A 25,366-nucleotide genomic window follows, 5' to 3' on the forward strand; every position below is an offset into this window, starting at 1 on the left:
GCTCCGGCGGGGCCCCGGACGGGGGGGAGCCCTAATGGCTTCCAGGCCTCGGCAGCCGCCGACAATGTGCGCGGAGCGGAGCCAAAATCCCCCGAAATCGCCCCAAAAGCTTCCCTGGGCCCCCCGGGGGGGCGGGGTCCGATGGGCTCGGGGCGCTCGGGGGTCCCGGTTTCCCCCTCCGCCGGTGGAACCGGGCCAGCGGGGGGGCCCCGTTTCGGGGCGGTTTTGCCCCATTTTGGTGCTTCTGCCGTTCCCGCGTTTGTCCGCTCCCGCCGCCCCAGCCCCAATTTCCCCCGGGGCAGAGGGTGGCGGGGGTCCCTCCTTCCCCGGGACACCGGGACACCCCTGTGTCCCCTCCCCGCGTCCCCGGGGCTGGCAGGTGACACCGCTGCCTGTCACGATGTGCCCGACTCCTGTCGCGACATGCCATCCCCCCCTCCCCGCTCCATCTGCGGTGACAGCGACGCATCTGGCACGGGGGTCCCCGAGCAGCTGGTGGGGACACGGGGGGACACGGGGGGACACGGAGGGGACACCGGGGGCTCGCGTCCCCTCCGCCGCCCCGTCCCGTCCCCGCTGCCCCCTCCCGGTTTTGTCCCCCGGTGTCCCCCAGGCTGGCAGTGCCACCCCCGCCGTGGGGAGGGGTCACAGCTGTGCCACCCGCGGGGACACGGGGGGCGCTGGGACACCCCCAGAGCCGCCCCCGTGTCCCCTCCGTGTCCCCAAGGTCCCCTCGGGGTGGCGGCTCCGGCAGCGAAGGGGTGACAGCGGCGGTGGCGGCGGTGCCAGCGCTGGCACCGGGTGGTGACAGATGGCGGAGGGACGCGGCCGCAGCCGGAATGACAGATGAGGCTCCGCCGGCAGCGCCGCTGCCATCGCCGCTGTCACTGTCACTGTCGGTGCCACCGCCGTGTCATTGTCACCATCGTGGCACTGCCATCGCCGTGTCAGTGCCATCGCCGTGTCAGTGCCAGTGTCACCCACACTGTCATGGCATTGTCACCATCACTGCCATCACCATGTCAGTGCCACCACCGTGTCACTGTCACCGCCAGTGTCACCCGCACTGCCACGGCATTGTCACTCTCACTGCCACCACCGTGTCAGTGCCACCACCATGTCAGTGCCAGTGTCACCCGCGCCACCGTGGCACTCTCATTGTCACTGCCGTCGCTGTGTCAGTGCCACCACCGTGTCACCCACATCAGTGTGGCACTGTCACCACCATGTCACCGCCAGTGTCACCCACACTGCCATGGCATTGTCACTGTCACTGCCATCACCATGTCAGTGCCACCACCGTGTCAGTGCCAGTGTCACCCGCACCACCATGGCACTGTCACCACTACTGCCACCACTGTGTCACCCGCATCGCCCTGGCACTGTCACCACCACTGTGTCGCTGCCAGTGTCACCCGCACCGCCGTGGCCCTGGCACTGTCACCACCCCACGGGGCTGTCCCTGCCCCTGTCACCACACCGGCGCTGGCACCGGCCCCGCCATTGTCCTGGCACTGCCACTGTCGCCAGCTCTGCCATCGTCCCCCGTCGCGGTGCCACCTCCGGCAGCGCCACCGCCGCTGTCACCGTCACCCGCGGGGCCCTGCGGGGTCACAGTGACGGGGGACGGGGCCGCGGGGGGATGGCGGCCACTCCGTGTCCCCCCATGTCCCCCAATGTCCCCCACACGTCCCTTGTGTCCCCCCTGTGTCGTCCCCCCGGTGTCACCCCGCTGTCCCCGCGCGTCCCCCTCGCTCCATCCCGCCATGGGCGTGGCCTGTGCCACAGTGGGCGTGCCCCCTCACAGAGTGGGCGGTCCTATCCTGACAGTGGGCGTGTCCGCCACCACCGGGGCGTGTCTCCCAAGTGGGCGTGGCCTTCCCCGCGTGGGCGTGGCCGGCGCGCGCTTCCCGCGGCAAAAGTGCGGCGGGCGCCAACTTCGGGCAAAACTTTCCCCGCGCGCCGCCGGCACCGGGACCCCCGGGATCCCCCGGCACCCCCCCGGCCCCGCGGAGCCCCCGCCATGCCCGGCCGGGGCTGACAGCGCCGCCATGTACTCCCCGTACTGCCTCACCCAGGTACGGCCGCGCCGGGGGTCCGGGACCGGGGGGCGCCGGTAACGGCGGCGGTGCGGGGGGGGTGAGGGGGGGGGTTACCGGTGCCTTTTGCTGCTCACCGCGATCGGGTGCTGCCCCCCCAACATTGGGGGTAACGGGTGCGGGGCGACCCCTCCGCGGCGCCGGTGCCTCGCGGGGCAGCGGGCACCGAGCTGGGGCCGGTCCCGGGGCTGCCGTCCCGCTCCGGCTGCTCGGTGCGGGAGCTCCCGGTTCTGCCTGGAACGGAGCGGATCCGAGCCCCGGTGCCGCCGGGGACCCCGCGGGAGGCGCGGGGGGCTCGGAGCGGGACCCCGGTGCCACGGGAGGGTTCGCGTGCCCGGTACCGCCGGGACGGGCGGGACCCCGGCCCCGGAGCGCGGTTACGGCACCGGGACCCTCCGAGCGCGGCCGGGAGCGACTTCGGGGGCCGCACAAGGGCGAAACCCCGCGGGGGCAGCGAGTCGGGGGCGCCTCGTTCCGGGGGGGCCGCGGGGCGATCGCGGCGGGGTCCGGGGGGGCCGCGGTCCCGATTTTGGCGGGGGGAGGAGCAGCGGCCGCGTCTCGGAGCGGGCACAACTCGGGGGCTGCGGCGCGGGGGTCCCCGCTGGGCTCCGCGCCCCCCCCGCGCTGTCCCGGGACGCCCCCGGTGCCCCCCCCGGGCGGTTTGCGGGGCCGCCCCCGCCGGGCGTTGCTGTTCCCCCCCCCCGTTGCCCTTTTCTCCCGCTTTTCGGGGCGGTTTTGGCGGCCGGTTGCGTCTGGGCCGGCGGCCAGCGGCGCTTCTCGCAGCTTCGGCGCCCGCCCCGCACACGCGTGTGCACGCGCCAGGGACACGCCAGCGCACACGCGTGTGCCCCGTGTGTGCCCCTGCCCGTGCCCGTGACCCCCGCGCCCCCGGGCCCGCGCTCGGTACCGGGGCGCTCCCCCCGCGCCGCCCTGCCCGCCCCGGGGCGGCTTTGGGCCGGTGCCACCGGCGGATTCCGGGCCAGCGGCTGCGCCGGGAGCGCCCGGAGCGGGGCTGGCCTCGGGGCAGCGGCGGGCGGTGTCCCCCGGTGTCCCTTGGTGTCCTCCCGGTGTCCCTTGGTGTCCTCCGGGTGTCCCCCGGTGTCCCCTGGTGTCCTGGCAGCGGCTCCGGCCTCCTTGGGGACACCTCAGGCTGTGGCTGGCGGTGTCCCGCATCACCCCCGTGTCCCTTCGTGTCCCCTGTGTCCCTCTGCATCCCTGCCATGTCCCCTCCGTGTCCCCTCCATGTCCCCCTGTGTCCCTCTGCATCCCTGCCATGTCCCTCAGGGTCCCCCCGTGTCCCCTCCCCGCCGCACGGAGCCACCCCCGGCCCGTCCCCGTCCCTGTCCCCATCCCGGCTGTCACCACCGGGGTGTCCCGGGCAGGTGGGGACACCCCAGCCCTGTCCCGCTGCCATTGGGGGTGGTGACCGAGTCCGTCACCGGGACAGGGCTGGCAGGAGCCGTGGTGGCACAGGTGTGACATGGGTGTGACAGAGCACAGGTGGGACAGCAGACATATGAAAAGGTGCATCCGTGTCATGTGTGTGGCTGGGGACAGGTGTGACAATTGAGAGACAAGGTACACGTGTGACACACGCATGTGATGGCACACAGGTGTGACACACATGTGTGACAAGGCACACGTGTGACACATGCGTGTGATGGCACACAGATGTGACACACTCGTGTGACAAGGCACAGGTGTGACGAGGACAGAGCCAGCACACGCGTGTGCCACAGCCCCGTGCACACGTGGCAGCCGCATTGGTGACACGCGTGTGCCACGGGCGCGTGCCAGGCGTGTGCCAGCCCCGGTGCCAGCCCCGGTGCCCCCCGAGCCGTGCGCGGCTGATGCAATCGGGGCAGGGGGAGGCACCAACCCCCCCCTGGAGCCACAAACGGGGGGGACACAACGTGGGGGGGACACACGGGGGGACAGACCGGGGAACACATGGGGGGGACACAAATGGCTCCATTTGCGACCCCCGGGCACGCGTGGCTCCGTGCGTGCCCCCCCGCACCCCCGTGCCGCAGTGCTGGGCTCAGCCCCCTCCCCGTGTCCCCCCCGTGTCCCCTTCCCCATATTCCCCTCCCCGTGTCCCCCTTCCCGTGTCCCCCTCCCCATATCCCCATCCCCGGGTCCCCCCCGTGTCCCTCCGCTCTCCGGCGGCATCAATAATGGAGGAGCCTTGGCCGGGCCGGGGGGGCCCTGAATTATTGATGGGCCACAAAAAGCTTTCTTGGACGCCGCAGCACCGCGGGGCCCCCCCGGCCCGGGCTGGCACCGATCCACGGCGGGGGCCGGGCCGCGGGGTCCGCGCCGGGGCGGGAGCGGGGCCGGGGCTGCGGGGAACGCCCGGCACGGCCCGGAACGGCCGCGTTCGCTCCCGCGCTGCCGAACCGCGGCCGAACCGCGCGGAGCCCCCCGGGACCCCCCACCAGAGCCCGGCCCGGATGCGGGGTCCCGGTTGGGAGCGGGGGAAGCGCGGAGCGGATGCTCCGGTTCCCCTCGAGCCGCCCGCACGCCCGGGATGCTCCACGTGGCCGCGGGCAGGGCCGGGCGGGCGCTTCCCCTGCGCCCCCCCCGGACGGCGGAGCCCCCCCATCCCATCCCGACTGTCCCACGGTGCCCCCGCTGTGCCAGCCCCCCCCCCCCCCGGTGCCAGGGTGCCCCCCGAGCCCCCCGTGCCCCCTTCTGGGCCGCCTGGTTCCCTGCCAGAAGCATCCGGCGCGTTCTGTGCGAGGCCACCTGGATGCCGAGGTCCCCCCCGGGCACCGGGGCCCTCCCGAGCCCCCCCGGGCCCGCGCTCGGGGGTCCAGGACGCCCCCGAGCCGCTGCCTCCCCCCCGGCCGCCCTCCTCCCCCCCTCCGCACACACGGGAGGGTCTTGGCAGCGGCGTCAGGGGCCGCCGGGGGGATTTTTGGCGGCAATTCCGGCTGTTTCGGGCTGTTTTCTCTCGCGGCGAAGCCGAGGGCCGGGGGGAGCTGGCAGCGGCGCGGGAGGGCGGGCGCAGCCGGGGCGGGGGGGGCTGCAGGAGAGGGGAGGGGGGGGGCACAGCTCGCTCGGTTTGTGGTGGATTTTTTTTTTTTTTTTTTTCTCATTTTTCCTTTTTTTTTTTTTTTTTTTTATTTTGTCTTTTTTTCCCTCTTTTCTGTTTTTTCTGGGCTTTTCCCTCCCGCTCCGGCGCCGCCCCCCCTGCCGCCGCGCTGGCGCTCTGCCGGGCGCTCGCAGCTGCGGACGCGGCGACGTGGCTTCGCCCGAGACTGCGGCTCAATGCGGGCCCGGCGCAGCCAATGGCAGCCCCGCGGCACCGCGGCACCGGCCCCGGACCCCGCCTCGGCACCGGGACCCCCGCCCGCCCCCGCGCCCCGGCCCGCGTGCCCGCCCCGCGCCCGGGCCTCCGGAACCTTCCGTGCTGGCCGGGGCCGCGCCGGGCCGGGGTCCCGGGTGCTGGGGAGGGGTCCCGGGTGTTGGGGAGGGGTCCAGGTGTGAGGGTGGGGGCAGTGGGGCCGGGGGCTCTTTGTGTGTGCCGGGTCTGGGGGGCATGGAGGCGCTCAGGGCGCTGACCCCGCACACCTGAGCGGGTCTGGTGACACCGGGCCTGGCCTGGCGGTCACTCTGGTGTCCTGAGGGGTCATTCCAGTGTCCCCAGGGGTCACTCAGGTGTCCACAGGGGTCACTCAGGTGTCAGGGAGGGGCCCCAGGTGTCCCCAAGCCCCCCCTGCACCGAGCGGATGCTGCTGGGCCTGGCCCTGGGGTCCAGCGCGGGCATCCCGGGCCAGGGGGGGTCACCACCATGCCCAGCCCCCCCAGGAAAACCTCCCCAAAGCTGCGGCTTTGGGTTGAAAACCGCGAGGTTTGGGGCTGGGCTGAGCCGCTGCCCGGGCCCGCTGCCGAAACGCCCAAATTTTGGTTTCTTTCCTTTGCACAGAGGGATTTAATTACCGGGGGGGGTGCGGAGGGGGAAAAGCGTTGGCTCCGAGTGCCGCGTCCGGGATTTTGGGGGCAGAAACGTCGGGTTTGGGCCGTTCCGCGCTGGGGCCGCCACGGGGCCGGGGCAGGCGGCCAAATCCGGGCCGGGGGCGGCCGGGGGAAAACGGGACCCCCGGGAACCCCCCCGGCCCCGGGGCCGTCCTCGCCCGACCCCTTTTGCACGAGGGCTTTGCAGGAGCACGAGGGGCCGCAGCGGGACCCCCCCCCTCCCAAAACCTCCCGTTCTCCCCCCGCGCTCGGGGATTTTTGGGGCGAATCCGCGAGGTTTTGGCCAAACCCCTCCCGGGGGTCTCAGCCCCCCCGTCCCCATCCCCCCCCTCGCCGTGCTCCCCTCCCCCCCCCGGGGTCCCCCCGTTGCACGCGCGGGGCGCACTCGGCCCCCCCCCGTGCCACGCCCCCTTCTGTTAAACCACGCCCGCCTAGCCACGCCCCCTCGGCGCTGGCCAATGGAGAGGCCGCTCCCCCCGCGCGCTGCGCTCCCATTGGCCGCGGCCGCTCCGGTCCCGGTGCCAAAAAGGGGCCGCGGTGGCTCCGCGCGCTCCGCGCCCGCGGCGGCGGCGGCTCCGGGACCCCCCGACAGCGACACCCTCAAACCCCCCCAAAAACCGGGACCCCGGGACCCCTGCCCGCACACACACACCGGCACCGGGCACCGGCACGGAACCCCGCACCGGGAGCCCCCCATCGCCGGTAACCGGGACCCCGCGCTGCCAGCCCGGACCCCGCTGCTCCATCCCGCCGGTACCGGGATCCCCGACACCTGAGCGTCCCCCAGCACCGTCCGCACCCCCGGGCCCGCCCCCGCCTCCCGGTAGTCCCCGTTAACCCCTTCCCCCCCGCTCGGTGTGCGCCCCCCGTCCCCGCCTGTCGCCCCCCGGTTCTGCCCCGCCGGGGCCCGACTGGCAGCTGCCGACGGCCGGGATGAGCCGCCGCGATGGTACGGACGGGACGGGCCGGGACGGGAGCGGCGGGGCCGGGCACCGGGACACGCACCGGGGGCACCGGGGACTGCGACAGCGGCCGGGAAGGGGCCGGGCACCGGCGGCACCGGGAGCGGGGAGAAGGGAAGGGCAGCGGAGGCGCTGGCAGGGGAACGGAGATCGGCGGCACCGGGAACTGCTGGGGACGGAGATCGGTGGCACCGGCGCTGGCTCGGCAGCAGGGACCGGCGCTGGGGATGGGGACCGGGGTGGCCGAGCCGCGACGGCAGCGGGAGCATCACCGGGAGGCGGACGGGGACGAGCGGGGAGGGACGGGGCTGTGGTGGCACCGGGAACCGGGCTGTGGTGATACCGGGGATGTGGCTGTGCTGGCACCGGGGATGGAGCTGTGGCAGTACCGGGGATGAGCCTGCAATGACACCGGGAACGGGTCTGTGATGACACCGGGCATGAGGCTGTGGTGGTGACACCGGGGACAGGGACGGGACTGGGACGGGCTCAGCCATCCCCGCTCCGGCCACACGGGAGCCCCGCGGGACCGGGAGCCGCCTCTTCCCCGGAGCGCCGGAACCCGGAGCATCCGCGCGGGGCCGGGACTGCCGGGATCCCCCATCTCCGGTGCCCGGGGGACGGGGCCGGGCCGGGCGCGGGTGGTGCCCGGCGGGGCCGCCCAGCCCAGCCCAGCCCAGCCCGGCCCAGCCCGTGCCTGTTGTGCCCTCCCGTGCAGGATGAGTTCCACCCCTTCATCGAGGCGCTGCTGCCCCACGTCCGGGCCTTCTCGTACACCTGGTTCAACCTCCAGGCCCGCAAGCGCAAGTACTTCAAGAAGCACGAGAAGCGGATGTCCAAGGAGGAGGAGCGCGCCGTCAAGGACGAGCTGCTGGGCGAGAAGCCGGAGGTCAAGCAGAAATGGGCCTCGCGCCTCCTGGCCAAGCTGCGCAAGGACATCCGGCCCGAGTGCCGCGAGGACTTCGTGCTCTCCGTCACCGGCAAGAAGGCGCCGTGCTGCGTGCTCTCCAACCCCGACCAGAAGGGCAAGATCCGCCGCATCGACTGCCTGCGCCAGGCCGACAAGGTGTGGCGGCTGGACCTGGTGATGGTCATCCTGTTCAAGGGCGTCCCGCTGGAGAGCACGGACGGCGAGCGGCTGGCCAAGGCGCCGCAGTGCGCCAGCCCCGGGCTCTGCGTGCAGCCCCACCACATCGGCGTCACCATCAAGGAGCTCGACCTCTACCTGGCCTACTTCGTGCACTCGCCGGGTGAGTGAGGGGGCTGCCGAGCCCCCAGACCCCAATCCCGGTGATGGGCACGGTGGGCACGGTGCCCGGCCCTGCCCGGTGTCCCCAGGGCCCCACCTGGGGTGTCCCTGCCCGGCCTCGCTCGCACAAAGCGGCGCCGAGTGCCAGCGCACGCGCCCGGTGCTGCCTGCCAAGCCCGCGTGCCAGGGTGGGCACCGGCATTGGCACCGGGATGGGTGCTGGGTTTGGCACCGGCATTGGCACCGGCATTGGCACCGGGGCGGGCATTGGGTTTGGCACCAGGATGGGCGCCGGGATTGGCACTGGGGCTGTGCCGGGCACCGGGATCCGTGCTGCGGGCACCGCGCTGTGCCAGGGCTGTGCCAAGCGCCCGTGCCCGGGGGTTTTGGTGCCACACACGGTGCTGGGGGTGTCACACGAGTGTGCACACAGGGCTGGGAGGGTCACGTTTGTGTGAACACAGGAATGGGGGGGTCACGCGAGTGTGCAAACGCGGCTGAGGTGGGGGGCACACGCGTGTGAACGCGGGGGGAGACCCCAGCCCGGGCGCTCGCCCTCCCCGTCCCTGCGGCTGCAGTTTTGGGGCTGAATCCGGGGGTTTGGGGAATTTTGGGGCTGGATCCAGGGGATTTGGGCAGTTTTGGGGCCGGATCCGGGGAAATTGCGCAGTTTTTGGGCCGGATCCAAGGGGTTGAGACAATTTTGGGGTTGGATCCGGGGGGTTTTGGCAATTTTGGGGCCGAATTCAGGGGCTTTGGGTCTCTCCGGTGCCCCCGTCCTTCGCCAGCGCTGAGGGCACTGATGGAGCCGCTCTGGGGGTGCCCCTCGCGCCCCCCTCCCCAAATCCCCCTCCACGCCCCCACCCCGGACCCCGCACACCCACGGGGGGGTCCCAGCCCCCCTTTGCCCCCCCCGCTCCCCCCGCCCCCCCCCGCCCAGCTGCCGGGGCTCCAATCCCCCGAACGCGGCTCCCACCCGGCGCCGCCAAAATGGCCCCGGTTGGCACCGTGCCCCCGGTGCGCGGCACGAGGCCCCGCCGGCAGCCCCGGCCCCCCCCGCCGGCCCCCCCGCGGCCCCCCCGCCCCCTCCCCACGCCGGGGGCCCTTTGGCTGCCGCGGCCCGGGGGGGGGCTCGGTGCCAACCCCCCCTTGCGCGTAAGATGGCGGCGCCTGTTGGCACCCGAACCGCTCTGCGGCACCGCGGCCCCGGCACCGGGACCCCCGAGCTGTGAGACCCCCCCCAAAGAGACCCCGGGACCCCCGAGCTGTGAGACCCCCCCAAAGAGATTCCCCCGCCCCCGGCACCGGGACCCCCGTGCCAAAGGGTGCCACCCCCCCCCCAAAACCCCCCCGGTACCGGGACCCCCGCCATGTGGGGACCCCAGAACTCCCAGCCAGGCACCGGACCCCCGAGCCAAGGGTGCCCCCCCCCCCCCAAAGCCCCCCGGTACCGGGACCCCGGGCTGTGAGACCCCCCTAAAGAGACCCCGGGACCCCGAGCTGTGAGACCCCCCCCTCTGTACCTGGACCCCCGTGCCAAGGGTGCCACCCCCCCCCCCCAAAACCCCCCCGGTACTGGGACCCCCGGGCTGTGAGACCCCCGCTCAGAGCCCCCCCCCCCGGTACCGAGACCCCCGCTCAGAGCCCCCCCCCCGGTACTGGGACCCCCGAGCCAAGGGGTGCCCCCCCCCCCCCCCCCACCCCAGAGCCCCCACCGGGCACCCCCCGCCGGCCCTGGCCCAGCCCCGGGGGGACACCTGGGGACACATCGGGGTCCCCTCCCCACGGAGGGGGGCACAGGTTCGACGGGGATGGGGTGAGGAAGGGGCTGCAGGGGGGGGGACAGATGCGTGCAGGGTGAGGAGGGGGCTGCAGGGGGGGGGGACAGATGCGTGCAGGGTGAGGAGGGGGCTGCGGGCAGCTCGGGCGGGGGTCCAGGTGCGCTGGGGGGGCTGCCCAGGTGCTGCTCCCCCTCCCCCCCTCAGTGAGGGGGACGCAGGTGCGGGTGGGGGGGGGGAGGGGGCGCAGCTGCCCAGCAGCACCTGAACCCCCCCCCCCAATCACGGGCAGGGGCTGGGGGGGCTCTGGGGCTGAGGAGGGGGTGCAGGGACCCCCCCCCAATGGCTCAGGAGGGGATTTGGGGCTGGGGGAGGAGCGGGGGTGGGGGGGGGGGTCCGACACGCGCCCGCCACGCGCTCCCCACACCCCCTCAGCAAAGGTCGCGACCCCGCGCGTGCCCCGGTGACCCCTGACCTCCCCCCCCGGCGGTCACACGGTGGGGTCAGCACCGGGCCGGTGAGGGGGGGGGGGTGCTGACCCCCGCCCCCCCCGCCCCGGGAACGGCTCCGAGGGGGCACAAACGGAGCCCCGGGGGGGGGGGGGGGGGAGCCCCCCAACAATCCGATCTGGGGGGGGGGGGTCCCACGGGATGGGGGTCCCGGGGGGGTTCCCAGGTGTGGGGGGTGACCCGGGGGGGGTTGCCCAGGCGCGCGGTGCCCCCCCCGCCCGGCACAGACAATGGGCGCTTTGTTGGCGCTGCCCGCTGGCGGGGGGCCAGAGCGCATTCCTGGCCCCCGGCCCGGCCCCACGGCGGCCCCCGAGCCCCCCCGGCCCCCCCGGTTCTCCCCCGGCCCGGCCCCGTGCCAGCCCCGACCCCCCCGTGCCAGCCCCCCCCCCCCAAATCATCATCATCACCTGGCCCAGGGGGTACCGGAAGGGGGGGGGCCGGGGGGGGGGGGGACACCCCCAAACCGGGCTCGGGATGGGGGGGAGCGGCCCGGGGGGGCCGCGGGCACCGGCGGCGTCACCTCGAGCGACCCCGCGGGAACAACGGGGCCTTGAGCGGCACCGGCGGCACCGGGGCCGCCCCTCCCTCCCTGTCCCGGGGGCATCGCGGGGTCGGGGGGGACGTGCTGGGACTGGGGGGGGGTCCGGGGGTCCGGAGCTGGGGCTGACCCCCCCCCCGCCCCCGGTTGTGTCCCCCCTGCCCAGATTCGGGACAATCGGACAGCGCCAACCCGCAGGGGGACGCGGACATCAAACCACTGCCCAACGGTGGGTGGCACTCGTGTCCCTTGGTGTCCCTGCGGTGTCCCCCGGTGTCCCCAGAGTCCTTGTAATGTCCCCGAGGTGTCCCCGAGGTGTTCCAGTGTCTCCCCGCGTCCCTGCGGTGTCCCCGGTGTCCCCTGTCCCCACAGCGCCCTCTGTGTCCCCGTGTCCCCGTCCCGTGTCTTCACTGTCACTGCGGTGCTCCCTCCACGGTGCCCCTGGTGTCCCCTCAGTGTCCCCTCAAAGTGTCCTCAGTGTCCCCCGGCAGTGTCCCCAGTTCCCGTCCTTGCCTCCGCAGTGTCCCCTTGTCCTCGCGTCCCCTGTGTCCCCCCCCAGTGTCCCCCATGTCCCCTCATGTCCCCCCTGTCCTGTCACCCCTGCCGCCCCCCTGACCCCGCGGTGTCCCCCCCGTGTCCCCAGGCCACCTGACCTTCCAGGATTGCTTTGTCACCTCGGGGGTCTGGAACGTGACGGAGCTGGTGAGGGTGTCCCAGAGTAAGTGGGGACAGCATGGGGGGGACACCGGGGGGACATCGGGGGATACCGGGGGGACATGGGGAAGGGACACTGGGGGGACATCAGGGGGACACTGGGGGACTCCGGGGGGGGCCCGGGCTGGTGGAACACCAAGGGGACAATGGGGGTGCACAGGGGGGACACGGGGAGGGGACGGGAACGGGGGTGTCCCCCCTGCCTGGGTGGGTGTGTTCCCCCCGTGTCCCCCCCCATTGTGGGTGTGTCCCCCACGTGTCCCCCGTGTCCCCCCAGCCCCCGTGGCCACGGCGTCGGGCCCCAACTTCTCCCTGGCTGACCTGGAGAGCCCGGGGGGCTACTACAACATCAGCCCCGTGGCGCTGGGCCGCCGGCCCCTGGGACCCCCGCCCGCCAGGTACGGACCCCCGGGACCCTCCCAGGCCCCTCTTTAGGGGTGCTCCCCCAGCCAGCCCCCCTTTTTGGGGTGTTCCCACCCCCAGGACCACCCTGGACCCCAGCCCTGGGGTCTGGACGTTCCCCCTGCTCCCCCCCCCCAAACCCCTGGGACCCCCAGAACCTGCCCGGACCCCCCATTTGGGGGTTCACCCCCAGCGCCCGGGATTTGGGGGGTCCTAGAGGTGACACCCCCGACCCCAGAGGTGACCCCCGACCCCACGGTGACCCCCCTGTCCCCGCAGCGGCCCCAAGCGCCCCAAGGCTCTGGACGAGGCTGACCTGGACGCCCCCGGCGATGACGTTTTCTACCCCGGCCCGGGGCGGTCCCCGGCCCCCGGCAGCAGCCAGGGCCCCTGGGGGGGGGACGTTGACACCGGTGGGTGACGGTGACACTGGGGGGGGACACGGGGGGGGACATCGGGAGGGGAGGGGGCGGTAACGGGGAGGGTCTGGGGACACCGGCGGGACACCGGGGACGGACAGGGGACATGGGGAAGGACATTGAGAGGGGACACCGGGGCGGGGGGGGTTACGGGGAGGGTCGGGGGACCCCGGGGGTGGGCACGGGGACAGCTGTGGCCGGGGAGGGGGACAGGGGACACGGGGAAGGACACCGGGAGGGGTAACGGGGAGGGGTTAACGGGGAGGGTCTGGCGGCACCGGGGGGGACACCGCGGGTGGGACATGGGGGTCGGGGGGATTATGGGGAGGGTCTGGTGGCACTGGGGAGACACCGGGGAGGGCGGATTCGTACCGGAGGCTCTGGGGAGGGGTCGCTCTGCGGAGGGGTCTCACAGGGGGCGTACCGGGGTTCGCCTGCCCCCTCCCCGACCCCTCCCCTGTTTTCCCCCCCGCCATGCCCAGGCCCGGCGGCGCTGAAGAAGTCGGGCAAGCTGGATTTCTGCAGCGCGCTGTCGGGACACGGCGCCGCGCCCCGCATGGCCTTCGGCCACCACCCCCTGCCCGTGCTGGCCGGCGTCCGCCCCGGTGAGAGCCCCAGCAACCCCCGGAGCTGCTGCCCGGTGGCTCCCGGTGCCCCCCGGGCCGGGCGGGAACCCCGGGAACCGCGGGAACCGCGCGCGCGGGCGGGCTGCGGGGAGGGCGGGCGGGGGTCCGGGATGGGACGGGAAGGGACGGGGATGGGGAGGGGTCCTGGTGGTCGCGCTGGCGCTGAGGGTCCCTGCAGGCAGCCCGCGGGCCTCGGCCTCGGCGCTGCACTTCCCGTCGGGGTCCCTCCTGCCCCAGTCGAGCCCCTACTTCGCCCACCCCACCATCCGCTACCACCACGGGCAGGACTCGCTCAAGGACTTCGTGCAGTTCGTCTGCGCCGACGGCGCCGCCCAGGGCCCCCAGGTGCGGCGGGGACGGGCCCGGGGGGCGCGGGGACAAACGGGGACACCGGGGGACACCGGGGCACACCGGGAACCCCACCCCCGGAGGGGCAGGGCTGCGCCCCTGGATGCAAATGCGGCTGAGGAGGCGGGGCGTGTATGCAGATGAGGCGCGAGTAGGTGCGCGAGATGCAAATAAGGCGAGAGGGGCGGGGTCTGTATGCAAATACACCACAGGGGCGGTGCCGGCATGGAAATACACCACAAAGGGCGGAGCCTGTATGCAAATACACACGAAGGGGCGGGGTCTGTATGCAAACGAGCCCAGGTGGCCGCACCGGCTGCGGAGGGGGTGACGGGGACCCCCAAACTCCGCCCTGGGGACCCCAAACTCGGGGACCCCCCCTCACCTGGAGCCGCCCTCACCTGGGGGATCCCCCACCTGTGTGTCCCCACCTGGGCGCGCCCCAGGGGCTGCAGGGCCCCTCCGCGACCCCCGCCCGCCCCCCCTGTGCCTGCCCCTCCCTCCGTCCGTCCCTCCCGCCGGTGCCGCTGCCCAGCCCGGGGGTCCCGGTGCTCCCCGCGGTTCCGGTGGTCCCGGCGGTCCCTCCCGGTGGTCCCGGGGGTCCCGGGGTCCGTCACCGTGTTCTCGTTGCAGCCGTGCGGGGTGCAGGGCCGGGCCGGGGGGGCTGCGGGGGCCCCCCTGCCCCGACCCCTGCCCCTGCCCCCGCCGGAGCCCAAAGCCCCCAGCGGCCCCCCCGGCGGAGCCCCCCCCGCACCCCGTAAGTGCCCCCGGCACCACCGGGACCCCCCCCGGGACCACCGGGACCCCCCCGGCACCACCCCCGCACCCCACGGCTCCCCCCGCGCCCGCAGCCGGGCCCCGGCCGTGGGGGGCGGGGGGCAGGGGGGGCAGGTGGGGGCTCAGGTGAGGGGGCCCAGGTGGGGGCGCAGCTTGGGGGGGCAGCAGCGAGGTCCAGGGGCCCAGGTGTGGGTGCAGGTGTGAAGTGCAGGTGCCCAGGTGTGGGTGCACATGCCCAGGTGTAGGATGCAGGTGCCCAGGTGTGGGTGCAGGTGCCCAGGTGTGGGTCCAGGTGCCCAGGGGTAGGATGCAGGTGCCCAGCAAGGTGCAGGTGCCCAGGTGTGGGTACAGCTGTGGGGTGCAGGGCACTGCAGGTGCCACTTCAGGAGCTCCGGGCTGGTGCCAGCAGCAGGTGCCAGGTGATACAGTGCCCCAGGTGTTGGGGTGCACAGGGTGGCACAGGGACCCAAGTTACAGGGTGACCCGGGTGGCACAGTGACCTGGGTGGCAGGAGCAGGTGCCAGGTGCCAGGTCATACAGTGACCTAGGTGGCAGCAGGTGGCAGTGACCCAGGTGATAGTGACTCAAGTGCCAGCAGGTGCCAGGTGACAGATGCCAGCAGATGCCAGGTGACCCAGGTGTCAGTGACCCAGGTGACACAGTGACCCGGGTGGCAGGAGCAGGTGCCATCAGGTGCCAGCAGCAGCAGGTGCCAGCAGGTGCCAGGTGACCCAGGTGTCAGTGCCTCAGGTGCCAACAGCAGCAGGTGCCAGGTGACACAGTGCCCCAGGTGCCAGCAGGTGCCAGCAGCAGGGGACAGGTGACAGGTGACACAGTGCCCCAGGTGCCAGCAGCAGCAGGTGACAGGTGACACAGTGCCCCAGCAGGTGACTGCGAGGTGCCCGCCCGGCCCGGCTGCCCGTGCATCCTCACCTGCATCATCGCCATCGCTCACCGGTCACCGGCCCCGGTGCTCATCCCCCCCCTCCCCGCCCCCCCCGCCCCGGTCATTCCAGCGGCTCCTTCGCCATTTCCGCCCCTTTTTACCCCATTTCCGCGGGGGGGAGGGGCGGGGGGGGGATCTCGGAGCCACCTGAGCCCCCCGGGGGGGGGAGGGGCGCACCTGAGGCTCCTCCCTGCCCCCCCTCGGGGGGTCCCACACAGGTGAGTACCTGGGGGGGGAGACTCGTACAGGTGTGGGGGGCGCGGGGGGGGGCCGGGCACACCTGGGGGGGGGTGGGCGGTGCCCGCACCTGTCCGGGGGGCGGGGCCGGGCTGAGCCCCCTCTCCCCGCAGCATTCGCAGCGTCAGGCGCCGCCTCTGCCCCCCGCCTTGTCGGCCTCGGACCCCGCGACGGCAACTTTCTGAGCCTGCCCCAGCAGCAGGTACGGCACACCTGGGACACACCTGGGACACACCTGGGGACATGGGGACACACCTGGGACGCACCTGGGACACACCTGGAATCCACCCTGCACACCTGGGAACCCCCCGGGACACCCGGACCCGCCCCTGCACACCTGGGACACCCCCCCATACCTGGGACTGCCCCTGCACACCTGAGCCCACCCCCCCACACCTGGGTGTCCCCCCACCCCCGGCCACGCCCCCGCGGTGACGTCACTGCGGGGACAAAGGGGGGCGTGGCCAGGCCGCCCCGGCGCGGCCGCCATTGGCCCCCCCGGCCCCGTGGCACGACGCCCGATTGGCTGCCTGCCCTGCGCGCGCGGCCGCTGATTGGCTGCCTGCCCTGAAGCCGCGGCCACTGACTGGCTGGCGCGGGCGCGCGGGGCGCGGAGCCAATGGAGAGCGGAGCCAGGGCCGGCAGCCAATGGGAGCGCTCGGCGCGCCGAGCGCAGCGGAATGCCATTGGCTGGCACGGCCAGGCGGGAGGGCGCTGATTGGCTGGCACCGGCGGGGCCTTGGCAGGCTGCGGGCGCTGCGGCGGCACCGCGCGATCTCATTGGCTGCGCGCGGTGGTGCGGCGGCCGCTCGGCCAATGGCGGGGCGGGGCTCGCGGGAGGGGCGTGGCCAGGCATGGGGGGCTGCCCCCACCCCCACCACCATGTGCCCACCTTGGGGACCCCCGGGACCCCCCTGAGGGGGGGCACGCCCACTTTTAGGGGGTCCGGGGGGCGGGGGCGACCCCAAAACCACTGGGGGGGGATCCTGGGGGTTCCATCCCCCTTCTCTCTGAATACCCCAACCCAATTTTTGGGGGTCCTGGGTCTCCTGGGGGGGTCCCAGGGGTTTCAACCCCCCCTTTTTGGAGACCCCAACCCATTTTTGGGGCGTCTGGGGAGGTCAGGAAGGGTTTGTCCCCCCCAAGCGACCCCCGAGTCTTCATGGAGGGCTCATCTCTTTTTGGCGGGGTCCGGGACCCCCAAATTTGGGGGATTTTGGGGTCACGACCTCCCCCCCCACTGCCTTCGAGGGGATTTGGGTGTGCTCCGGGGGTCTGGGGGGTTCTGGGTTTGTGTCCCCCTCCCCACTGACCCCCCCATTTCCCCCCCCTCCAGTCCTGGTTCCTCTGACGCCGCCCCCGGACGAGGAGAAACCGCCCGGAAAAAAAGGAGAAAAACGGAAAAAAAAAAAAAGAAAAAAAAATCCACAAAAAAACCCCCACAAAAACCCAACAAAGATCCCACAAAAAACCCCACAAAAAACTCAACAAAAAAAAGACAAAACAAAAAAAAAAAAAGCCGCAGCCCCCCCTCCCCATTTCCCCATACCCCCCCCCCAAAAAAAAAACAACAAACCAAACCCGGCCCCCCCCCGACCCCTCCCATCCTCGCCGCCGTCCGCCCCCCCCCCCATGACGTGGATGAGGGTTCGGCCTCTCTGATGTGTCCCCCCCCCAAAAAAACCCCTCCCCCACCCCTCCCCCCCCCCCCCCGGCACACACAGGGTCACCCCCGAGGGAATTTGGGGGGGGGGGGGGCAAAGCAGAGGGTTGGGGGGGGGGGTCGCACCCCCTTTGAACCCCCCCCCCAAAAAACAAAAAAAAATTTAAAAAATCAAAATCCGCCCCCCCCGCCGCGCGCGCCCCCCCCCCCCAATCACCAGCACCCCCCCCCCCCGCACCGCGCGCGCCCGGGGGGGGCCCCCCCCTCGCTGCAGGCCAGCGAGAGGGGGGGGGATGGGGGAGGGGGGGGGGCACCACACCCTGACCCCTCCCCCCCCGATACCCCCCCCCACAACCTTCGGGTCCCCCCCCCAAAAACCCCCAAATCCAACCCAACCCCCCCTTTTATATCCCCCCCCCCGCTCATTTTTTTAATTAAGTGCAATTACCCCCCCCTTTCCCCCCCCCCCGGGGTCAAACTCCCGCGTTTTGGGGTCAAACCCCCCCAGTTTGGGGTCAAACCCCCCCAGTTTGGGGTCAAACCCCAATTCCCCCCCCCCGATTTGGGTCAAACCCCCCCTTTTTGGGGATCCCCCCTCATTTTGGGGTCAAACCCCATTTTGGGGTAAAACCCCCCCAATTTTGGGGTTTTCCCCCCATTTTCCCCATTCTCCCTTATGGGGTCAACCCCCCCCCCCTTTGTGCTCCCCTTCCCCCCCCAAGGGTCAAACCCCCCCCCCCCACTCCCATTTTGGGGTCAAACCCCCCCTTTTCGGGTCTCCCCCGCCCCCCCCCCGCTCTCCAAGTGCTTTTTTGGGGGGAAATCCCCGTTTTTCCCCAGTTTTCCCCATTTTCACGATTTTTCCCTATCGGGGGCGCCCCTCTCCCCCGATTTTTTTATTTTTTATCGTTTTTGGCTCATTTCGCTCCGAGCTCGCGTTCCGGGGGTGTCACGGGGGGGGGGAGGATTTGGGGACATTTCGCTCATTTTTGGGGTTTTCTGCACCTTCGGCCGGGTGGGGGGGGTGGGATGGGCCCCCCCCCCCCCTCCCCCCCCCCCCCCCCCGGGATTTTGGGGTCAAACGGACCAAAATCGCCTTTGCCTTAGACCCCCCCGCGTGCCTTCCCCCCCCACCCGCGACCCCTCCCCAAAATGGGGACAAATCCCCCGGGCCCCCCCTTTTGGGGCACCCCCTCCCCCTCTCTTTGTGCCCCCCTCCCCGGATTTTGGGACCCCTCCCCCACAATAAACCACACCCCCCTCCCCCCCCCCCCCCAATTTTTGGGCTCCCCCCATTTCGGGGCCCCCCCCACCAGCACTGGGGGCCCCCAACATTTGGGGACCCCCCCACCAGCAATGGGCCCCTCCCCCCCCCAATCCCCCCTTTCCCCCACCCGGCAATGCGACCCCTCCCCCATCTCCATTTTGGGCCCCCCCGCCCCAAAATCCACCCTGGGGGGCAGGGGAGGGGGCGATATTTGGGGGGGGGTCGCGCCCGCACCAGCGTTGCACAATTTGGGGACCCCCCCCCTTCACACCCCCCCTGCACGTGGTAGTGACGTCATTTCCCAGGGGGCGGGGCGGCCCCCCCCCCCTCACTGCCCCGCCCCCCTCCCCCCCCCAACGCGGGATGAAAATAAAAAAACCGCGGAAAAAAAATTAAAAAAAAAAAATTTGGGGCGGAAAAGGAGAAAAAAATGGAAATAAAAAATGTCGATACCCGCTGGCAGCGCCTGGCACGGCCGGGGGGGAAATTGGGGGGTCCTGGGGGGATTTAGGGGGTCCTGGGGGGGCGTTTGGGATTGCTGGGGGTCCTGGGGGCCATTTGGGGGGTCCTGGGTGGGATTTGGGGAGGATTTTTGGGGTCTGGGTGGAATTTCAGGGGAGTTTAGGGGGTTGGGGGGGGATTAGGGGGTGGTTTAGGGGATTTGAGGGAGATTTTTTGAGTCTGGGGGAGATTTTGGGGGTCCCTCCCTGGGTGGGTGGGGGGCGTGTCCGTGTCCCTCAGTCCCGTGGCTGGAGCGGATTTGGGGAATTTGAGGGAATTTTGGGGAATTTCCAGATGATTCCCATTTCCCAGTTCCCTCCCCCCACTTTCCCAGTGCTCCCAGTGTCCCTCTGTCCCTCCCCCAGTTCCCCCCCCCCTCTCCCAGTGTCCATCTGTCCCTGTTCCAGTTCTCCAGTGCTCCCAGTTCCCTCCCCAGTGCTCCCAGTGTCCCTCTGTCCCTGTCCTAGTGTCCCCTCTGTCCCTCCCCCAGTGCTCCCAGTTCCCCCTCCCTCTCCCAGTGTCCATCTGTCCCTGTCCCAGTGTCCCTCTGTCCCTGTCCCAGTGTCCATCTGTCCCTCCCCCAGTGCTCCCAGTTCCCTCCCAGTGTCCATCCCAGTGTCCATCTGTCCCTGTTCCAGTTCTCCCAGTGCTCCCAGTGTCCCTCTGTCCCTGTCCCAGTGTCCATCTGTCCCTCCCCCCGCTCTCCCAGTGCTCCCAGTTCCCCCCCCACTCTCCCAGTGTCCCTCTGTCCCTGTCCCAGTGTCCATCTGTCCCTCCCCCCGCTCTCCCAGTTCCCTCCCAGTTCCCTCCCAGTTCCCCCCCCCCTCCCAGTGTCCCCAGGACCCGTCAGGTGACAGCGGCCCCGGGGGGAGGCGACCCCGCTTCCCCTTTTGGGGCCATAAAGGGACACGGGGGGGGGACGGAGGGGACAGCGCGGGGACAGCAAAGGGACAGCGCGGCCGGGACGGTGAGAGCGACCCCCGGGGACCCCCCCGGACACGTGGGACCACCGGGGGAAGGGGGGAGGGTGGCACTCGTGACCCCCCCCCGGACACGTGGAGGGGACAGGGACAGCCCCAGACAGTGAGGGTGACAATGGGGAGGGGACAGGGACAGCCCCAGAGCTCGGGGGGACAATGGGGAGGGGACAGGTGACACCCCCGCAGCCCTAAGTGACAAAATGGGGGGGTTGTGACACCCCCAGACCCTCGGGGTGACAACGGGGAGGGTGGGGTGACACCCCAGCGCCATGGGTGACAATGGGGTGGGAGATTGTGACACCCCCAGAGTCCCGGGTGACACCGGGGGGGGGTTGTGACACCCCCAGACCCTCCTGTGACACCCCCGTGTCCCCCTGGGTGGCACTGGGGGGGTTGTGACACCCCAAGACCCCCTGGTGTTCCCCCCGTGTCCCTCCTGGTGACACTCCCAGTGACACCGGGGGGGGTTGTGACACCCCCAGACCCTCCTGTGACACCCCCGTGTCCCCTCCATGTCCCCCTGGGTGGCACTGGGGGGGCTGTGACATCCCAAGACCCCTGGGTGACATTGGAGGGGGGCAGTTGTGACCCCCTGTGTCCCCCCGTGTCCCGCAGATGCCGTCGCCGCCGTGCCTCTCCGTGTCCCTGTCCCTGCTGGCACTGTCGCTGCTGTCCCCCCCCGCGCTCGGCGCCCCGGGGGGGGCTCTGTCCTTCCTGGCCCTGGGGGACTGGGGGGGGCTGCCCGAGCCCCCCTTTGTCACCCCCCGCCAGGTGGCCACGGCGGCGGCCATGGGCCGGGCGGCCACCGAGCTGGGGGGGGACTTCGTGCTGGCCCTGGGGGACAACTTCTACTACGAGGGGGTCAAGGACGAGTGGGACCCGCGCTTCCAGGTACCCGCGGCGGCCCCGCCATGTCCCCGTTGTGTCCCCATGGTCCCCATGAGCTCCCTGTGGTGTCCCCATTGTCCCCACTGCATCCCCGTGGGGTCCCCATGGGGATCCCATTAACCCCATTGTGCCCACGGTGTCCCCAATGTCCCCGTGGGCTCCCTGTGGTGTCCCCAATGTCCCCGTGGTGTCCCTATTGTGTCCCCAGGGTGTCCCCAATGTCCCCATGGGCTCCCTGTGGTGTCCCCATTGTCCCTATGGTGTCCCCATTGTCCCCAATGTCCCTGTGGTGTCCCCGTGGTGTCCCCGTTGTCCCCGTGGTGTCCCCAATGTCCCTGTGGTGTCCCTATTGTGTCCCCAGGGTGTCCCCATTGTCCCCATGGTGTCCCCAATGTCCCTGTGGTGTCCCTATTGTGTCCCCAGGGTGTCCCCATTGTCCCCATTGTGTCCCCAGGTCACGTTTGAGAGCGTGTCCCCGGGACTCTGCAGTGTCCCCATTGTCCCCGTGGTGTCCCCATTGTCCCCGTGGGCTCCCTGTGGTGTCCCCAATGTCCCCGTGGTGTCCCTATTGTGTCCCCAGGGTGTCCCCATTGTCCCTGTGGTGTCCCCAATGTCCCCATGGTGTCCCCATTGTCCCCATTGTGTCCCCAGGACACCTTTGAGCGCGTGTTCGTGTCCCCGGGGCTCCGTGGTGTCCCCAGGGTGTCCCCATTGTCCCCGTGGTGTCCCCATTGTGTCCCCAGGACACGTTTGAGCGCGTGTTCGTGTCCCCGGGGCTCCGCAGTGTCCCCATTGTCCCTGTGGTGTCCCCATTGTGTCCCCAGGACACGTTTGAGAGCGTGTTCGTGTCCCCAGGACTCTGTGGTGTCCCCATTGTCCCCGTGGTGTCCCCATTGTGTCCCCAGGACACCTTTGAGCGCGTGTTCGTGTCCCCGGGGCTCCGCGGTGTCCCCTGGTTCGTCATGGCCGGGAACCACGACCACGCCGGCAATGTCACCGCGCAGCTGCGCTACAGCCGCCACTCCCCGCGCTGGTACGGCCGGGACACGGGGTCACCGAGGGTCCCCAGATGTCCCCGAGGGTCCCCAAGGGTCTCCGAGTCCCTTCAGGGTGTCCCCACAATGTCCCCCCTGCCTCCATCCCTGGGGATGTCCCCAAGTGTCCCCATGGTATCCCCAAGCTTCCACCGGGTGTCCCCAGCCCTGCTTGGCATGTCCCCGCTTGTCCCCACATGTCCCTGCCATGTCCCTGCATGTCCCCAAGTGTCCCCAAGTGCCCTCACATCCCGCAGGCGCTTTCCCCAGCCCTACCGCACCCTGTGTCTTGTGACAGGGTGTCACCAGACTGTTGCCACACTGTCCCCAAGTGTCCCCAGGTGTCCTTGAACTGTCCCCAAGTGTCCCTGCACTGTCCCCAAGTGTCCCCTTGTCCCCACAGGCACTTTCCCCACCCGTACTACAGCCTGCGCCTGCCGGGCTGTCCCTGCACTGTCCCTGCACTGTCCCCACGATGTCCCCATGCCCCACAGACCCTTCCCCTGCCCCATGCCCATGCTGGGCTGTCCCTGCACTGTCCCCATGATGTCCCCAGATATCCCCAGGTGTCCCCAAGTGTCCCCTCTGTCCCCAGGCACTTTCCCCACCCGTACTACAGCCTGCGCCTGCACCTGCCGGGCTCCAACGTCTCGGCGCGGCTGCTGGTGCTGGACTCGGTTCTGCTCTGCGGCCACAGCGACGATTTCGGTTCCGGCGCCGGTGCCGGTGCCGGTTCGGGCCCCGCGGGGCCCCGGGACGCGGCGGCGGCCGCGGCGCACCTGGGCTGGCTGCGGGCGCAGCTGGAGGCGGCGGCGGGCGACGCCTTCGTGCTGGTGGCCGGGCACTACCCGGTGTGGTCGGTGGCCAAGCACGGCCCCACGAGCTGCCTGGTGCGGCTGCTGCGGCCGCTGCTGCGGCGGCACCGCGTCAGCGCCTACCTGTGCGGGCACGACCACAACCTGCAGGTGAGATGTGGGCACGGACAGGTGAGACAGGTGAGATATGGACAGGTGAGACAGGGACAAACAGGTACAGACACCTGCGACAGGGACAGACAGGTGTGACAGGGACAGGGTGGCACCGTGTCAGCGCCTACCTGTGCGGGCACGACCACAACCTGCAGGTGAGATGTGGGCACGGACAGGTGAGACAGGTGAGATATGGACAGGTGAGACAGGGACAGACAGGGACAGGGCGGCACCGCGTCAGCGCCTACCTGTGCGGGCACGACCACAACCTGCAGGTGAGATGTGGGCACGGACAGGTGAGACAGGGACAGGTACAAACAGGTACAGACAGGTACAGACGGGTGAGATATGGACAGGTGAGATATGGACAGGTGAGATATGGACAGGTGTGACAGGGTGGCACCGTGTCAGCGCCTACCTGTGCGGGCACGACCACAGCCTGCAGGTGAGGGACAGGTACAGGTGGGACAGGGACAGGTGAGACAGGTGAGGGATGGACAGGGGTACAACCCTCAGGTGAGGCATGGCCCCGGCGTGTGCAGGGACACCCAAAGGTGTGCAGGGACCCCTCAATCCCACCCATCAGCCCCAGGTGTGGCCCCAGGTGTGGCCCCAGGTGTGTCCCCCCCTGACCCCGCGCTGTCCCCCCGCAGTACCTGGAGGAGGGCGGTGTCGCCTACGTCCTGAGCGGCGCCGGGAACTTCATGGAGGATTCGCGGCCGCACGAGCGCTCGGTGCCGCCCGGGGCGCTCCGGTTCTTCTACGGGAGCCCCGAGAGCCCCGGCGGCTTCGCGCACGTGCGCCTGGAGCCCCACGGGGCCACCGTGACCTTCCTGGAGAGCACCGGGCGCGTCCTGCACCGCGTCACGGTGCCGCCGCGCCTCTGACCGGGATACCGGGACACCGGGCGCGTCCTGCACCGCGTCACGGTGCCGCCGCGCCTCTGACCGGGATACCGGGACACCGGGGATGGAGGGGACACCGGGAAACCGGGACAGGGAGACGCCGGGCGCGTCCTGCACCGCGTCACGCTGCCGCCGCGCCTCTGACACCGGGACACCGGGGACAACGGGGACAGAGGGGACACTGGGACCCCTTCCCTGGGGACAGCGGGACAATGGGGACACTGGGGACACTGACCCCTGACCCGGGGGGACACTGGGGACCGGACACTGATCCTTGACCACTTGGGGACCCTGCCCCCTGACCCGGGGGTACACTGCCCCCCACCCAATAAAGGCTTTGACCGGACCCGAACCCGCCGCGATTCGCCCCAAAAACCGCGCGGGAGGCGGAGCCTCACAGCGCCGGCCACGCCCCCCGCGCCGCTGATTGGCTGCGCCCCGCGTCCGTCTGGTGGGCGGGACAGCGCGCGCGCCGCTCGGCTCCCCTCTGGTGATTGGCTGGGGCGTTGCTCCCTTTAACCAATGAGCAGGGCGGTCGTGGGTCACATGGGGCAGATAGCGTTGTTCCTGCCGCTGATTGGCTGAGGGCGGAGGGGCGGCACTTCCGGGAACGCGGCGGGAGCGCGGCCGGAGGGACCGGGAGAGACCGGGGGGAACCGGGGGGGAACCGGGAGAGGCCCGAGGGGTCCGGGCGGGGCCGAGCCGCCCCCGGCACGTCCCGCAGCGCCTCGGGGCCGATCCCAGTGTCGTTCCCGTTCCCGAGGCCGTTCCCGGTTCTGGGCCCCGGTGCGGCCGCCATGGGCCGCCGCAAGTCGAAGCGAAAGCCGCCGCCCAAGAAGAAGATGACGGGGACGCTGGAGACGCAGTTCACGTGTCCCTTCTGCAACCACGAGAAGTCCTGCGACGTCAAGATGTGAGCGGGGGACACCGGAGGGCCGCCGGGGACCGGGGGGGCACCGGGGGGACACCGGGGACCGGGCTCGGGGGCGGGCGGCAGCGCGGAAACGGCGACGGAGGAACCCGGGGGGGAAGCGGAGAGGGAGGATACGGACGGGGCACCGGGGAGTGCCGGTACCGGGAGGGGAAACGGGGGCACCGGGAGGGTTCGGGACGGAGCCCGGAGGGGTCACGCCCCCCTCGTGCCCCGCAGGGACCGCGCCCGGAACACCGGGGTGATCTCGTGCACCGTGTGCCTGGAGGAGTTCCAGACCCCCATCACCTGTATCCTTACCGGGAGCCCCCCGTGACCCCCACCGGGACCCCCCAAATCCGTGATGGAGCCTTAACGGCGCCCCCAGACCTGTCGGAGCCTGTGGACGTTTACAGCGACTGGATCGACGCCTGCGAGGCGGCCAACCAGTGACACCGGGAGGGGACACCGGGAGGGGGGGACGCGGCCCTGTCCCCGGTGCCGCCCCCGGGCCCGGTGTGGCGGTGACATTTCCCCCCCCCAGCCCCCGTGACTCGTCCCTGTCCCCTCGGGGACACCGGGCCGGGGGTGGCGCCCGGTTTGGGGAGAGCAGCGCGGCAATAAACGGGCCGGGATGGTGGCCTTGGTGTCCCCTCGGTGTCCCC

General features: G+C 71.4%; 3 protein-coding genes across 7 annotated transcripts; all 3 read left to right on the forward strand.

Moving 5' to 3' along the window:
• The first annotated feature begins 1,919 nt into the window (after window positions 1-1,919).
• Window positions 1,920-17,121, forward strand: NFIX (nuclear factor I X). Of its 4 annotated transcripts, none has more exons than XM_064737277.1 (10): window positions 1,920-2,078; window positions 7,761-8,292; window positions 11,283-11,345; window positions 11,760-11,834; window positions 12,108-12,228; window positions 12,512-12,645; window positions 13,134-13,256; window positions 13,456-13,622; window positions 15,699-15,787; window positions 16,922-17,121. In XM_064737277.1, exons 1-9 carry the CDS (start codon window positions 2,052-2,054, stop codon window positions 15,768-15,770), a joined length of 1,314 nt encoding a protein of 437 aa, XP_064593347.1. In that variant the 5' UTR covers window positions 1,920-2,051; the 3' UTR covers window positions 15,771-15,787; window positions 16,922-17,121. The 4 variants fall into 4 exon arrangements, with proteins under 4 accessions (XP_064593347.1, XP_064593345.1, XP_064593346.1 ...); XM_064737275.1 differs by having other exon boundaries at window positions 1,921-2,078; window positions 13,563-13,622; XM_064737274.1 differs by lacking the exon at window positions 1,920-2,078 and adding an exon at window positions 6,649-7,029.
• Window positions 17,122-19,848: 2,727 nt separating this feature from the next.
• ACP5 (acid phosphatase 5, tartrate resistant) lies at window positions 19,849-24,137 on the forward strand. Of its 2 annotated transcripts, XM_064737279.1 has the most exons (6): window positions 19,849-19,983; window positions 20,612-20,887; window positions 21,790-21,917; window positions 22,514-22,883; window positions 23,540-23,767; window positions 23,828-24,137. In XM_064737279.1, the coding sequence occupies exons 2-6, from the start codon at window positions 20,612-20,614 to the stop codon at window positions 23,831-23,833; spliced, it is 1,008 nt and encodes a 335-aa protein (XP_064593349.1). In that variant the 5' UTR covers window positions 19,849-19,983; the 3' UTR covers window positions 23,834-24,137. The 2 variants fall into 2 exon arrangements, with proteins under 2 accessions (XP_064593349.1, XP_064593348.1); XM_064737278.1 differs by having other exon boundaries at window positions 23,540-24,137.
• A 248-nt stretch (window positions 24,138-24,385) lies between these two features.
• ELOF1 (elongation factor 1) lies at window positions 24,386-25,353 on the forward strand. The gene is made up of 3 exons (XM_064737316.1): window positions 24,386-24,704; window positions 24,942-25,012; window positions 25,090-25,353. Exons 1-3 carry the CDS (start codon window positions 24,589-24,591, stop codon window positions 25,152-25,154), a joined length of 252 nt encoding a protein of 83 aa, XP_064593386.1. The 5' UTR covers window positions 24,386-24,588; the 3' UTR covers window positions 25,155-25,353.
• Window positions 25,354-25,366: the final 13 nt, after the last annotated feature.

Source organism: Zonotrichia leucophrys, unplaced genomic scaffold (genome assembly GCF_028769735.1).
Source record: "Zonotrichia leucophrys gambelii isolate GWCS_2022_RI unplaced genomic scaffold, RI_Zleu_2.0 Scaffold_48_389894, whole genome shotgun sequence".
Lineage (NCBI taxonomy): Eukaryota > Metazoa > Chordata > Aves > Passeriformes > Passerellidae > Zonotrichia > Zonotrichia leucophrys.